Consider the following 14,058-nt stretch of genomic DNA (forward strand, 5'->3'; position numbering starts at 1 on the left):
TTTAATAAACAATTGGGTACGGCCTAGCGTGTCACGTAATAAGCAGTCCGCCTCGTTTCAGCAGCACTGTATACAGGGTACGTACTTGACTTACTTTAACCAGTGATTCCTGACATTGTTTGGAGTTAAAAATGTGACCTGACTGAACACCTTGTCCCGTTCTGAGTTATTGTAGCAGGAACTGACAGCTGACTCCACGCCCCGAGAGAGAATCGACACACGCTATTATACGAGCTAGCCTGAGGTACTGCTCAGGGGTAGAACCTCTGATGCAACTCTGATGCTTTGAATATAAGTCGATCTACTTATATTCAAAGCTTGGTAACCCTTACACTGGGGCCCAACGTTAGATAATTTACTACTTATATTACAATTTTTAACTCCAAATATGCTCAAGAATCGCTGGTTGAAATTCTTCGGTTACCCATTGATATATGATTTGAAAAAATAATACCGCGCCGTACTCATCAGCATATCAGGATCGGTGCTTCTTGAATTAAGTACGCAGTATTATCAAGTGTTGCATTACTGCGCTCGTACCGGATATAATTTATTGAACCTCATATCACAAACAAAATACTTTCAGTATTTCTTATTAGATTCTCATGCGCCGGTTCAGCGTTGGTATATTTAAACCCTTCAAAAGCTCGGCGTAAGGCCATTTTAACTAAGCCTACGCCGTGATAATATATCAAGTTTTACACAATTCCGACTTTACGCGCCGCTTAATATTTACACTGCGATTTTATAATCTTATGTAAGAAGGTAAAATAATAAAGTATTTGCTCTGCTTCTTCCCCAGGTGGTCTGAAATATCTGACCCTGACAGAGGCGAACAGGGTATGGATGCCCGATCTGTTCTTCTCCAATGAGAAGGAGGGCCACTTCCACAATATTATCATGCCCAATTTCTACATCCTCATCTTCCCCTTCGGCTCCGTGCTGTACACCACGCGCATCTCGCTCACCCTCTCCTGCCCCATGAACCTGCAAATGTACCCGCTGGACAGGCAGATCTGCAGTCTGAGGATGGCCAGTTGTTTGTGTTAATTTTTCTTAAACTTTCCAAATTTACGAAGACTGCTTAAAAATGCAATCTGACCTTGATGCTATAGCAGAATGGTCAGATAAAAACAAATTAGAATTTAATATAAAAAAATGCGTAACAATGACATATACCCGCTCTCAGAAGCCCGTAGTTTTTGATTAAACCATTAAAGAGAAAAAATTATGCCGAGTCAATAGCTATAAAGATCTCGGTATCGTCTTTGATCCCAAACTAACATTCTCGGACCATATATCACGACTTACTACAGCATGCTACAAACTCCTGGGGTTTATCACCAGAACATGTAAACAATTTCACGACCCAGATGCAATGATAGCCATGTTTGATGGCGTCATACGAAGTAAGCTGGAGTATGCTAGTGGTGTGTGGACTCCGCACCAAACTAAGTATATTAATATGCTGGAACAAATCCAGAAAAAATTCCTCAGGTATGTCTATATGCGGATGCGTGGAACTTATCCAAGGTTCATGCACCATGTGGACTTACTTGAGGCAACAAATAGATTTAGCTTGGAAACTAGACGTCATGCAAATCTTGCAATACTTAGTTTTAACCTAATCCATAACTACATTGATAGCCCGTTCCTCTTGGAATGCTATGGTTTATACGTGCCCGAAAACTTCAGCCGTAGTCGTCGACACGTCTTATTCAAAATACCATACGGCAGAACAGATATTCTAGCACAACATAGCATGACAAGAGGAATGGTGCTATTGAATGAAATCTCAGAAGCACTAGATATATATAATTCTTCTTTAAATAGCCTAAAGTTTTTTTTTGTATAGTAATTATCTTCATAGGTGTTAAGATTGTCAAATTGAGAATTGTACAGTAATTGGATAATCTATCTGTTGTGCAATAAAAATTAAAAAAAAAAATAAAAATAAAATAAAAATAAAAAAGAAATAAAATTTAAAAAAATATATTTCACAGGCGTCCAGATTGTTGGGGTTTATAGAAATATTATTAGACAGCGGGGGACCGCAAGGAGCGGAGGATCCATCAAGTTAACAAATCACCATTTTCAACAAAGGAAATTAGAGTGAAGGCATATATCCTTTGTGACGATTCAAATAATCAAAGTTTAGAAACCGTTCAATGAATTTTGATATATGGAAATGTTCGTGATATATCGAGGTTTGGCCGATAGACCAGTGCTTCGAGGCTAAGGAGGCGAAAAATAACAAAAACCTATTTTAATTACACTTTAAGCCTTTGTTCCATTTCTACAAAGCATAGAAGCTGCGCTTACTGCTTAGTAGCAAAACTTAGGTGTCGAAACGTTTCGCTCGTACACACTCACTCGCATCAGAAGATAGTAAAATGTCAAAAATTCCGTTAATTTTATCGTATTTTAAATGTTCTTATTTCTATATTTTTAAAATGCCGTTTACCTATATTCTAGGTATAAACACGCCTCATACAACATATAACCAACAAAGAAAACAATGCAATAAATGCGTTTATGTCATTTGTACTCCCGCGCTATCCCAGCGCTTCCATGTTTCGCCTCCCTTCGTCTTAGGGATAGCCTCAAAAACAGTACAACTCCATAGTTCGTACATATGTGCGGTTACTTTTCATTTATATTTATGCTCATTTATTTAATCGGTTGTGCAATTGCGGATTGCATACACCACACCACCATACTAGAGAAAGAAAACTCATATTACTATTATTATTACTTGCATATTTTTAATGCTCTTTTCAGACAGATGGACGACTAATGATATTATATTCTTGTGGAATGAGGGTGATCCAGTGCAAGTAGTGAAGAATCTTCTTCTCCCCAGATTTACACTGGAGAAGTTATTGACGGACTATTGCAACAGCAAAACCAACACAGGTACAAAGTACAAACTAAGTAATAATTTTTTTTCCGTGAATCGTTACTTTACCTTACTAATGGATATGTATTTTTTTAGTAAGAGACAGGATAAGATCGAAGAAGTTTGTTTGTTTGTTCAATTTGTACAGGCCACATATAATCCCCGCTCAACAAAAAGTTCCCTAAAGCCATGGGACCACAAAAAAATTTACAAATAATTTATTAGTAGGCTTAGCGAATTCCTCGACTAATATAGCAATATATATTTTCTTACAACGTAAATAACAAATATATTTTTATTACGAAAATAATAAATAAATTTGACTAAAAAAGTAATATCCCTCAGGGCCTATGTCATCTTTAAGTATTCTATGCGGAGGAAGTTCTGGGAAGGAAAAAGTATGAGAGGTAGGTAGGAATCTAGCGGTCAGTGTATCCGAGAAAGACGGAAGTATGAATCATCCCCCTTGCTGCGGTATAAAGCGATGGGTCGAGAGAGTCCAGCTGGAGGGGTCCACCAAGGCCTCAACACACCTAACCCGATAAAACCGAGCACCCTAAGTAACCAAGCGCAGCGAACCACTTGAGGTGACCTAAGGTAGAAGTGTTGGTTATCCAATAAATGGTTTCCGGGGCGGTGGTACCCATACCCTCCTCCCAAATTGATTACTGATTACTTAAATTACTTACCGAATTCCTCTAATCTAATAGCCAATGATCCCCTTATGACACTTCCAGTGCCACCAGTACATAATTTACCAAAAGGGTTATTTACTAATACTTGGGCCCGTGTTCAAGTACTGTCAAGTTATCAGGAAAAATCTAAAATTTGTTGCTTATAGATTCTTCCGTGGATCTGCTTTAAATCTTCAAGTTCCAACTCGAAAGCTCCAACTAAAAAGTAGTTTTTGTTAATCTGATGTTATTATTACGCTAGCGTCTGGACGATCTAGGCCCTCTCATTGGTCGAATTCAAATAGTATATTTCGGTAAATCCCGAATAGGGGGTCTGCAGGCAAAATTCGACCACTCTGCCCCTCTGGCGGTATAAGAACGAAGCAAATGACTGGCGCGAATATTTAAATATGCATATTAACCCATTAATGCCCACAACTATTTTTGACTCTAAATTGAATGAAACTTTGGGAACTTGCTCACTATTTTTATACAAGCAAAGTAATTTCTGGAATTTTCTTTTTTTAGATCGGTTCCTTAAATAATCAATGGGTCGAAAACGACCCAGTGGGCATATGAAGTATACAATTCTTTTTTTTTAATCTTTATTACAATGTGAAACATATGTTACTTATTTATTTATTTATTTATTTATTTGGAAAAGTTGACAGCAAATCTGTAATTATATAATGATACAATAATAATATTATTAATTATGCCAATTATGAACTTTCCACTGATGAATAGTTAATGGTGTTACAATGGTGTACAATGGCATAGAGATGTTCTCTTAAATTAATTTCTTGTTTAGTTAGGTAAAAATTAAAAATATTAAAATAAAGGAGGGTGGGGGGGAGGAGGGGGAAATATAGGATAAGGATTAAGAGGCAAAGGACGGTAATATATAGGAATTGAACTTCTAGTTTGAGTTTTGTTGATTATTGAGTTTTTGTTTTATGTCGCGTAAAGTCGAGTTAAATATGTCAATATGGTTATAATTTAAGTTAAAAAATTGTGTGGATCTGTAGATAAATGAGTTTTGTTTGGAATTTGTCTTACAATGAGGGAGATTAAAAGTAAGCGACTGTCTGCTGTTGCGATTGGGAACATGGAATAATAGGCGTTGAAGAAGATCAGGACTATCGATTAAATTGTGTGTAATTTTGAATAACATTACCAAATCTGCTACATTTCTTCGGAAAGTTAACGTCTGTATATTGAAGAACTTTGCAGAGTCTTCATTACTGATATGAGATCGAAAAGAGCGGAAATTAAGGTACCTTAAAAATCTATTTTGAACACTTTCAATTCTATTTTTATGTATTGCATAGCCTGGGTTCCACACTTGTGATGCGTATTCAAGGATACTACGAGCGTATGAGAAATACAGTGTTTTGAAAGTAGCAATGTCTTTGAATTGTTTACAGGAACGTATTATGAAACCCAGCATAGAAGATGCGTTAGTGACTACGTGGTCAATATGTTTATTGAAATTCAGTTTACTATCAAGTATAACCCCAAGGTCCTTAATTTCTGATTTGGTAGATAAAGGTTGATGATTAATTGAGTATTCGTGTATAAATATGTTTTTGTTTCTAGTAAAGCGTACGATGAAGCATTTGGATATATTTAATTCCAGACAATGGGCATTAACATACGCGTTTAAACGTTGTAAATCCTTTTGCAGCTTGTGACAGTCTTCGATTGATTTTATAGGTGAGAAGATTTTCATGTCATCTGCATATAGGATGGTCTGCGAGTGTAAAAAGCAGTGACCAATATCATTGATATAGATATTAAATAGTAACGGTCCTAACAGGCTGCCTTGAGGAACTCCCGATGTTACAGCAACAGAGTCGGATTTAAATCCAGCAACCACTACTATTTGACTACGGTTGGAGATATAAGAAGAGAGCCAACGATAAAGATTGCCGTGAATTCCAATCTTCAAAAGCTTGTTCAACAAGGTTGAGTGATCGACCTTGTCAAACGCCTTACTATAGTCGGTATAGACAGTGTCCACTTGTATTCTGTTATCCAAATTATCCTGCAGGTACTCTGTGAAGGTTAAAAGATTTGTGGTTGTAGATTTACCACTAATGAAACCGTGTTGGGTCGTATTCAGGCTGGGCTTAAGAGCAGAATATAGTTGGTCATAGACTATTTTTTCAAAAATTTTGTTAAATATACAAAGTTTGGAGATTGGCCTGTAGTTTTTAACGTCTGTTTTTTTGCCATTTTTGAAAATAGGAGACACATAAGCAGATTTCCATATAACAGGGACAGTGCAATCGGTTAGGGAACGATTGAAAATTAAAGAAAGGGGTAAGGCTAGATTGTGTGCACATTGTTTGATAAAGATTGAAGGTATTTCGTCAGGACCGGCACCTTTGCGAGTATCAATTTCCTTAAGGTATTTTAAGACAATTTCTCGTGTCACCTCAATATTGCTTATATTGGATGTATGGTTCCCGACGTCAGTTGGATCAAGGGTAAGTGGATCGGAGGGTTTACTGAAAACTGAACTGAAATATTTTGAAAATAAATTTGCAATTTCCGTTCCATTATTGGCTTTCAGCTCTCCAAAATACATACATTTTGGGACACCTTGGGATGCGTTAGAAGATTTGACGTGGCTCCAGAAGTTTTTAGGGTTTGAGGAAATATTGTTTTCAAATATTACTCAAGAAACGGGATTTGCTTTTCCGACATAAGTCTTTGTGCCGTTTACGAAGCAGGGAAAATGCGTCATAGTCAGCCTGGTTCTTGTGTTTTTTATATTTGCTAAAGTATTTTGATTTTTCCTTAGTTACCTTAATAAGGGCAGCACTGTACCAAGGAGGATATTTCGAGTTCCACGAAAGTTTGTGAGGAATATGAAGATTTATGAGGTATTTCAAAAACGTATAGAAACCGTCAAGCGCTGGTTCTATTTGAGAGGTAGAAAAAATGGAAGCCCAGTCAGCTTGTTCAAGGGCGAAATTAATTGAATCGTAGTCTCCACGATTATATAGAAAAACTTTTCTTTTCGCATTTGTCAATGAAGGAGTTTCCTGAAATGGCACACTAATGGATAGAGCTTTATGATGTTCATTTTCGGGAACTAGCGGGTCGTCATTAGATTCGACGGAGATTAGTAGATTTGACAGAATCAGATCTAGGATATGACCGCTTGAGTTTAGTTCACCGTTATATTGAGAGAGGTTCAGAAAATGCATACAGTCTACGAAGTAATTACTAACGTGAGTAGAGTAATTACTAGCTGCATAGTGAGCAGATGGCGTAGTTTGGATCCATGAAATTTCAGGAAGATTAAAGTCACCTAAGATAATAAAAGAATCATTGGGGTTATTTGATACTACGTCTGATAACATGTTCAGGAAATTTTCGATTAAATATTGATGTTGAGTCCCTCCGGGGATGTACACGCAACATATATGGACCAAACTGTGAGGTGTAGTATTGGTGCGAATGGTGACCCAAATGTCTTCAGCACAAGAAGTCCATTCTGGTCTGGCGACGCTGATCAGCTCCTGTTTAATAGCTATCACTACACCACCGCCAAGACGCTGACCAGTGGAAGCGTAATCGCGGTCTCTACGATATACATAGTATCGAGGATCGAAAAGTTCTTCGTCTCCGATACCTTTGGTGAGCCATGATTCTGTGAGGGCAATTAAATCGTAATCGTTTGAAAAGGTATTTTGAAGGATCGTCGTAGTCTTGGTACGAAGACCTCTACAGTTCTGGTGATATATTGCTAAAGACATGGGGAGTATTCGAATAAATATTAGTGAGTAGGCGGTAAGTTATACATATAAATGATAACTTCAATAAGTGAGTTCGGTTATAGTGGTCATGCAGTTTTACAAAGTAAGTACATCTAACACAATAATTTCTTGGTATGGGTGCATAAAGTAGTTTAAAATAATAATGGTATAAAAATCTTGTAATACGCATCTCTGGCTCGGCTAGTGATAATATTATTCTGATGTTGATATAATTAGATGGAGGTAGATATCCATATTTGAGGTAAGAGCGGTTAATAATACTATTCAGTTTATATTTGAGTGAAATATTTGTTGACAAATGAGTATACGGTAATTTGCTTACCACGGCGGAGAATATAATTAGTGTGTGTGAGACCGCGATTGTCCGTCGAGTAGGTCTGATTGTCGGGAGTGCAGGGGGTCGCCAACATGCGGTAAAATGTATTCCAGGTTGGTTCTTGAGAAGTGTTGACTGATTTAGAAAAGAATTAGAAAGTTTGTGGGAGAGGGTGAAATGGTAGAGGGAGGGTGAGTGTAATAGGAGTGGATAAAAAGAGGGGGGAAATGTATGGGGAGACACATGAGTATATGAAAAATCCATTTTACGACGCGAAGAGAATGCAGATCGACTCAGGCTATTTTCTTTAGGTCCTCTTCCTTGAAAATTGGTATGGGAGGCGAAGTGGGATTTTTTCTCACAAATATCCTGGTGTTTTTTATCCACGTGAACTGGAATCCCTTCTCCTTGGCAATACCCTTGGCCCGAAAAAGGAGGTTTTTGTTAGAACTAGTCAGATGGTCGTTGACATAGATTTTTCTATCGTCACCAGGGTAATTCAGGTCCTTCGTGCTTATTCCTTTCCTTCGTCGAATTTCGGTGATGAATTCATTTTTACGCGAGCGGGTGGTAAATTTAACAATTATTGGTTTGATTAATTTGGAATGAAGTGGGTCTTTCGCCGAGACTCTGGTGGCGAACTCAATTTCTTTTGTTTTAAAGTTGTGTAAGCCAAGTTTGTTTGCCATCTCTGATAGAATGTTTGGAATGTTTTCATTGTTATCTTGAGGTATTCCTTTTATTTCGACATTCTGTAGTCTCATCCATTGCTCCCTTTTGTTGGAATCTTCTTGTATTTGTTTGATGGTCGATTTAAGGGAGGAAACTTCTTGTTCCAGAAAGTCTACTTTGCTCATTGACTGTTCGAAAGCTTGGAATCTATTGGAAAAGTCATCCAATTTTGAGTTGTTGAAGTCCACAGATTTTTTCAGTTCTGACATGTCTTCCTTGACTTGCTTATTAAGTGTTTTGAGAGAGGCAAGTTCAGAAGATATTTTTTTGATTTCTACCATTACATCTTCTATTGGGTTGGTTGACGTAGCGGATGATTGGAGTGAAGTTTTGCATGTAGTGCAGCGCCAGCTTCTTCTTTTCTCGTTATTAGCCTTTCTGAATGTAGTTTCAGATGTTCCTCCGCATTCGTAATGAAACTGCTTACTGCAGGAGTAACACGTGATGCCGTCGGTAATAGTAAGTTGGCACTTAGAACAGTTCATGTTGAAAAGGTTGGGCACCTCTGGATTGTCGGGCACCGGCGATGAAGTGGATATAATATAGCTGAGTATGTATGTCTGTCAGAGCACGCACGGCACTGCACTGCCACTAGTAGGTAGTATTAAATATGGCTACGCGGAACTGCACCTTACTGGACTTTATAATATTGGTTTCACAGCAAATTAACATCAACTCTGTAGAGATTATATAAGAGTCAATTTTATGTGAGTTCACTGAAAAATTTTGCGAGGTTCAATGATACAATTTGATGTTTTAACTGTAGGAAAGCAATTACTTTAAGAGAGCGAAAAATGACGTGTGTGTGACACTGTAATCTGTAATAGTATTATACAATATCAATTCCTTATATTACAATAATTATAAATTAAGTAATTATTACTTCTTATTCATATAGGTTTTAAATCTAACTTGAAATTATTTACTTTTGATGAAGAAGCACAAAACATTTATCGTGAAGAGCAACGGTGCATTTTATGCAGACCTTCGTAATCTTGCTTGCACAAAGTGCGCATCTTCTTCGAGCCTGCTTGGTAATAATAAGATGTGCTGCTTTGTGTGTTCTGACAGCAACGGGCATACTAAATGCACCGCTCACCGGCCGAGATGGTCCCGAAGCGGCAGGTCGAACACCATACTTTATGATTAGGCATTGTGCGACTGCTCGCCGAAAACCCAAATTGTCCAGTTTTTGACCATACGCCCTTGAAAGCAGCCAAGCATTGTTCATACAGACATCGAAAAGCCACATGATAATTGGCATGTACCATTTCTTACCACGCATCCCAATGCGGTACTTCGCGACGCTGTTATCCATTTGGTCTACTCCTCCCATGAATCTATTATACATGGAAAACATATGCGGTTGAGGCACTTCAACATTCTTCTTCTCTTTTGCGCTATAACGCAGTGCTTTTTTCAGTGGATGAACACCCGTCTCGTTGGACATGACCGTCACAACAGCGTTATCCTTCTACTTGCAAGCTATTATATTGTTGACTTTGTCAAGTTTATAATCATAGGTGCCCCTTTCGGCTTTCTTCATGTCTGTAGATTCAGTAAGTGGACATCTTTCGGTTCTATTGTCTCTCACGGTACCAGTACCAAAGAAACAGATTTCACCCAGCTTTGAAATAAGTTTAGCTGACGTAAAAAAATTATCAAAATATAATGAAAAATTTGAATTTTTGAATGAATTTTTCAATGTATTTGCAAAATTTAGAACCACAGATTCCCCAAGACCCATCTCTGGAACCCTCAAGCCATCACGCCCTTGATATAAATCAACTTGGAGGCAATACCCAAGTCAATGGGCCAAAACCCATCCTTTGAATCCAAAACGGATTTTTTCCGGATGGTTTCCCACGGATAAATTGTTTGCATTCGTGACGCCCCAAGTACGGAATCATAGACTCGTCTATGGATACCTCCGCCTCGATAGGAGCATATTTCAGAAAATTATCGTTCAGCTCATTCAGCAATGGCCTTATTTTGCCGAACTTGTCACCTTCCGGTAATTGATTATTATCCGCAACGTGCAAATATCGAAAGATCTCTTCGAAGCGATTGCGGCGCATTGCACCCGAAACTAAAACGTCGTGCACGTCGTCTTATGACTCCCAGAACATTCTTCGGCGTGGGAGCGGCACATATCCGCTTACAAAAATAATGCCCATAAATGTGTACATGTCATCACCAGACAACTCAAAGGATGGTGAATTCTTAGAAACTGCATAATTGACTGAATGTTTTAGAATATTGGTAACAACATTTGTATCCATGAAGAATTCAAAAAAATCGGCTGGGTGACTGCCTTCATTCAGTAGGCTGTTGACAAGTTGCTCAGGCTCTAACCTGCCGATAGTGCGGTTTTGCGGCAAATCTCCATCTACCCATTTCCGTTGATCAGGTTGAGCACCTCCCTTCGCCACTCGTTTTCTTCCACCATGAATAACGGTAAACGTTTTTGTCCATTATTATCAGTTGATACGCTGTTGGTAACAGTCGCGACAGCTAGAGGTGGTATTACACTTTCATTATCATTCGACACGCCACCATCATCTAAGACTATTTCTGCCTCAGCCATTAGTTGTTTCCGGCTTAGTCGGTTCGGATCATCACAGTCGTCTTCATCTCCCGAATCTCCGTCAGTTTCTGGCCCATCATCGCCGGGCGGAGTGAGGTATACATCAACGGAGTTTGCTTGGATGTCATCTAAGGTGTCTAGCTCCTCCAATATCTCCAGTGCCGCGAGAGTCCTTCTTGACCTATTCGGAATACATATATTAGTTAGTGACTCATAAAGAAGACAAAATAATAAACAGTGAAAAGTTAGGTTATGGATGAAAAGAACACATATATGCCTACTGGGTCGTTTTCGACCCAGATGATTTTTAACCATTTATAAATAAAATCCTAACAAAGATTGAAGACTTTCAATGATTCTGAATTGTATGTACATATTATGTGAGTGATTAAAAAGTGCAAAACGCTTCATTATCATATATACAGTAATTAGTACTTACATGTTTATCTTAGGATGACAACTCGCAAAACTGATAGCAGTCAACGATAGTTAGAAACTTTCACTTAGTGACCACAGATGTCACTGCAGTATCAAATATGTTATTGCTTTTGCAGAAGTACCAACCAAGAAATAATTTAAGAGGGAAACAAAATTTATTTATTTATTTATTTAGACGCCGTAAAAGGCTTTTACAATATACATGATTTATGTTTACAGTGGTTCACAGGAGCGAAACAGTATTATGTTAAACAGAATAATTACTGAGAAATTATGTTGAAAATTAAACAAGAATAACATCTGGTATACATAGGTACAATAGCATTTTTATTTTCAATCCGTACAGTAGTTTAGTATTGAGGTTATTGTTACCTTCAATATTGGATTTGGTTGAATTTGCTGAGAACTAAGAGTTAACTCTATTGAAACAGGGCTGTCAGTAAGACATCTCATAACAATTTTGGGAAAAATTATAGTTTTGATTAAGTATATAACATTAAAGTATATAACATAGATAACATTCTTCTGTCTGATATCTGATGTAAGTGCATAGTTTAGGTTCTGTGATAACTTATGAATAGAATGGTATTATGCCTAATAACTTTGATAATTACGACAGAGGTATGTTATTATAGCCTTCTTATAACTATATTCCGTGCAGTTGAACACATCTACTACTTCTGAGAAAGCATTGCCAACTGCATGCAATCTAGGTATAAGCGAGTTTCTAAATGACTCAGTCCTGATATTGTTATTGAAATTAAAAAGAATTTTGGATCGAGTGGTTCTAGTGGGTATATGGAAGGTAATTAGGCTTAATATATCAGGGCTGTCTATAATACCATTGACAATTTTAAAAATAAAAGTCAAATCGGAAATAAGTCTTCTATCTGAGAGTTTAAGTAAGTTTAATTCTTTCATCAAGTGATTGTAATTTATTGATTCTATAGGTAGACCGAGTTTATAGTTAATGTATCTTAGGAATTTATGCTGAATTTTTTCAATAGAGTCGATTGAATAAATAATAAAAAGTAGAGAGCAGCTGAAAGTGGTTGGGTCATTTTCGACCCTGTGGGCATTAATGGGTTTAATTATATCTGATTTTATATTGACATGTTTTCTTATTTCTAAAATTTCAAAATTATTTATTTGCGATGCTTTATATACTGTGTGAAGTATTTTAAGACCTGAATTTTTATCAAAAGTGTGATCATTATTCAAAAGATGATCAAACTCAGATTCACTATTTCCATTTAGAGCTCCGAGATGTTCTTTAGTTCTGACTTCAAAGTTTCTATTGGTGCTACCTTTGTAAAAGAAATTACAATCATTCCAATTGAGTTCATAAACTCCCGATTTTTTATTTGATTATCGCTATCTTTATTATTAAGAATATATTTCTTTATTTTGTTATTAGTGTAAAACACCGGTTGAATAGTACCAGGAATGTTTTTATTGCTATCCACAAATAGAATTCTACGCCATTGTTTATTTCTATCTTTAGAAATAGGGTAAATATACCATTTGAAAAGATTATGTTTATTTTTTTTATTTAGTATTTCAACTATCTATTTATTAGAAAAACCGTTATTAAATGATATTTGTTTTATGAATATATTGTTTTATGGTTATATGCTATTTGTTTTTCAGGTCTTAAAATACTTCACACAGGATATAAAGCGTCGCAAATAAATAATTTATATTTTTAGAAATTAGAAAACATGTTAATATAAAAGCAGATATAATTAAAAAGATTTTTTTTATAAACTCTCTTTTAACTATTTTCCCACTCACCTGGTTTTTCCCGTCTAACGATATTGTAATTACTAATTCTGATAAACCCCGCCCACTCTAACCTCTCCCCCTCCTTCCACTTATTCTTTCCAATTGTAATCTATATTTCTTACTCCTGATGAGGTGAACTTCGTTCATGAAACATGTAGTGGTTGTATATAATAAAGTGATGTAAACAAAGTTATTTGTAAATAATAAAAAGGAAAACACTTTGCTTAAAGTCACTTTATTGAAGTTATTTGTGTTTTAATGAAATCAAGTTTAACAAGATTACATCATTTTATCTATTCCCGTTGTATATCAATGCATATGTACGCAATAAAATGGAAACATTATATTTATTGGTCAATTTGTATAGCGCCGCTTTTGTGAGATATCACATCAGGGGCGCTATATTGTAATAATCTATTTACAATATATACTCACCCACTCTCGGTGAATGACCTAATATCTACCTATTAAATGTAACTGTTGTTAATATCACTTAAACTGGGCGAAGTCCAAACAAGTGCCGCCCGCAGGGCCTAGCAGCAAAAAAAGCGGGTTTTTAACTGCTAGTATTTTATTAATACCTTTCTGTTTCCAGGTGAATACAGTTGTCTCAAGGTCGACCTGCTGTTCAAGCGCAGGTTCAGTTACTACCTGATCCATATCTACATCCCCTACTGTATGTTAGTCATCATGTCTTGGGTGTCCTTCTGGCTGGACCAAGGAGCTGTACCAACTCGATTATCACTGGGTATGCGTTATTGATTGAAATAATAACTCTTTATAATGCAGACATGTAGATGATCGCCAGATCGCCATATGGCAACTTCTACCAAAAA

The 14,058-nt window shown here is 36.8% G+C and overlaps 1 protein-coding gene across 1 annotated transcript in view; it reads left to right on the forward strand.

Annotated features, from left to right (window-relative positions):
* Positions 1–14,058, forward strand: part of LOC149417514 (glutamate-gated chloride channel-like) — a 72,901-nt gene that overhangs the window by 49,836 nt on the left and 9,007 nt on the right. Inside the window, exons 6-8 of the mRNA XM_089640356.1 lie at positions 803–1,039; positions 2,782–2,916; positions 13,818–13,970. Of these exons, the coding sequence (XP_089496482.1) occupies positions 803–1,039; positions 2,782–2,916; positions 13,818–13,970 (525 nt within the window). The remainder of the gene's footprint in view (positions 1–802; positions 1,040–2,781; positions 2,917–13,817; positions 13,971–14,058) is intronic.

This window comes from Hesperophylax consimilis, chromosome 15 (genome assembly GCF_061612785.1).
Source record: "Hesperophylax consimilis isolate HC1 chromosome 15, BYU_Hcon_1.0, whole genome shotgun sequence".
Classification (NCBI taxonomy): Eukaryota; Metazoa; Arthropoda; class Insecta; order Trichoptera; family Limnephilidae; genus Hesperophylax; species Hesperophylax consimilis.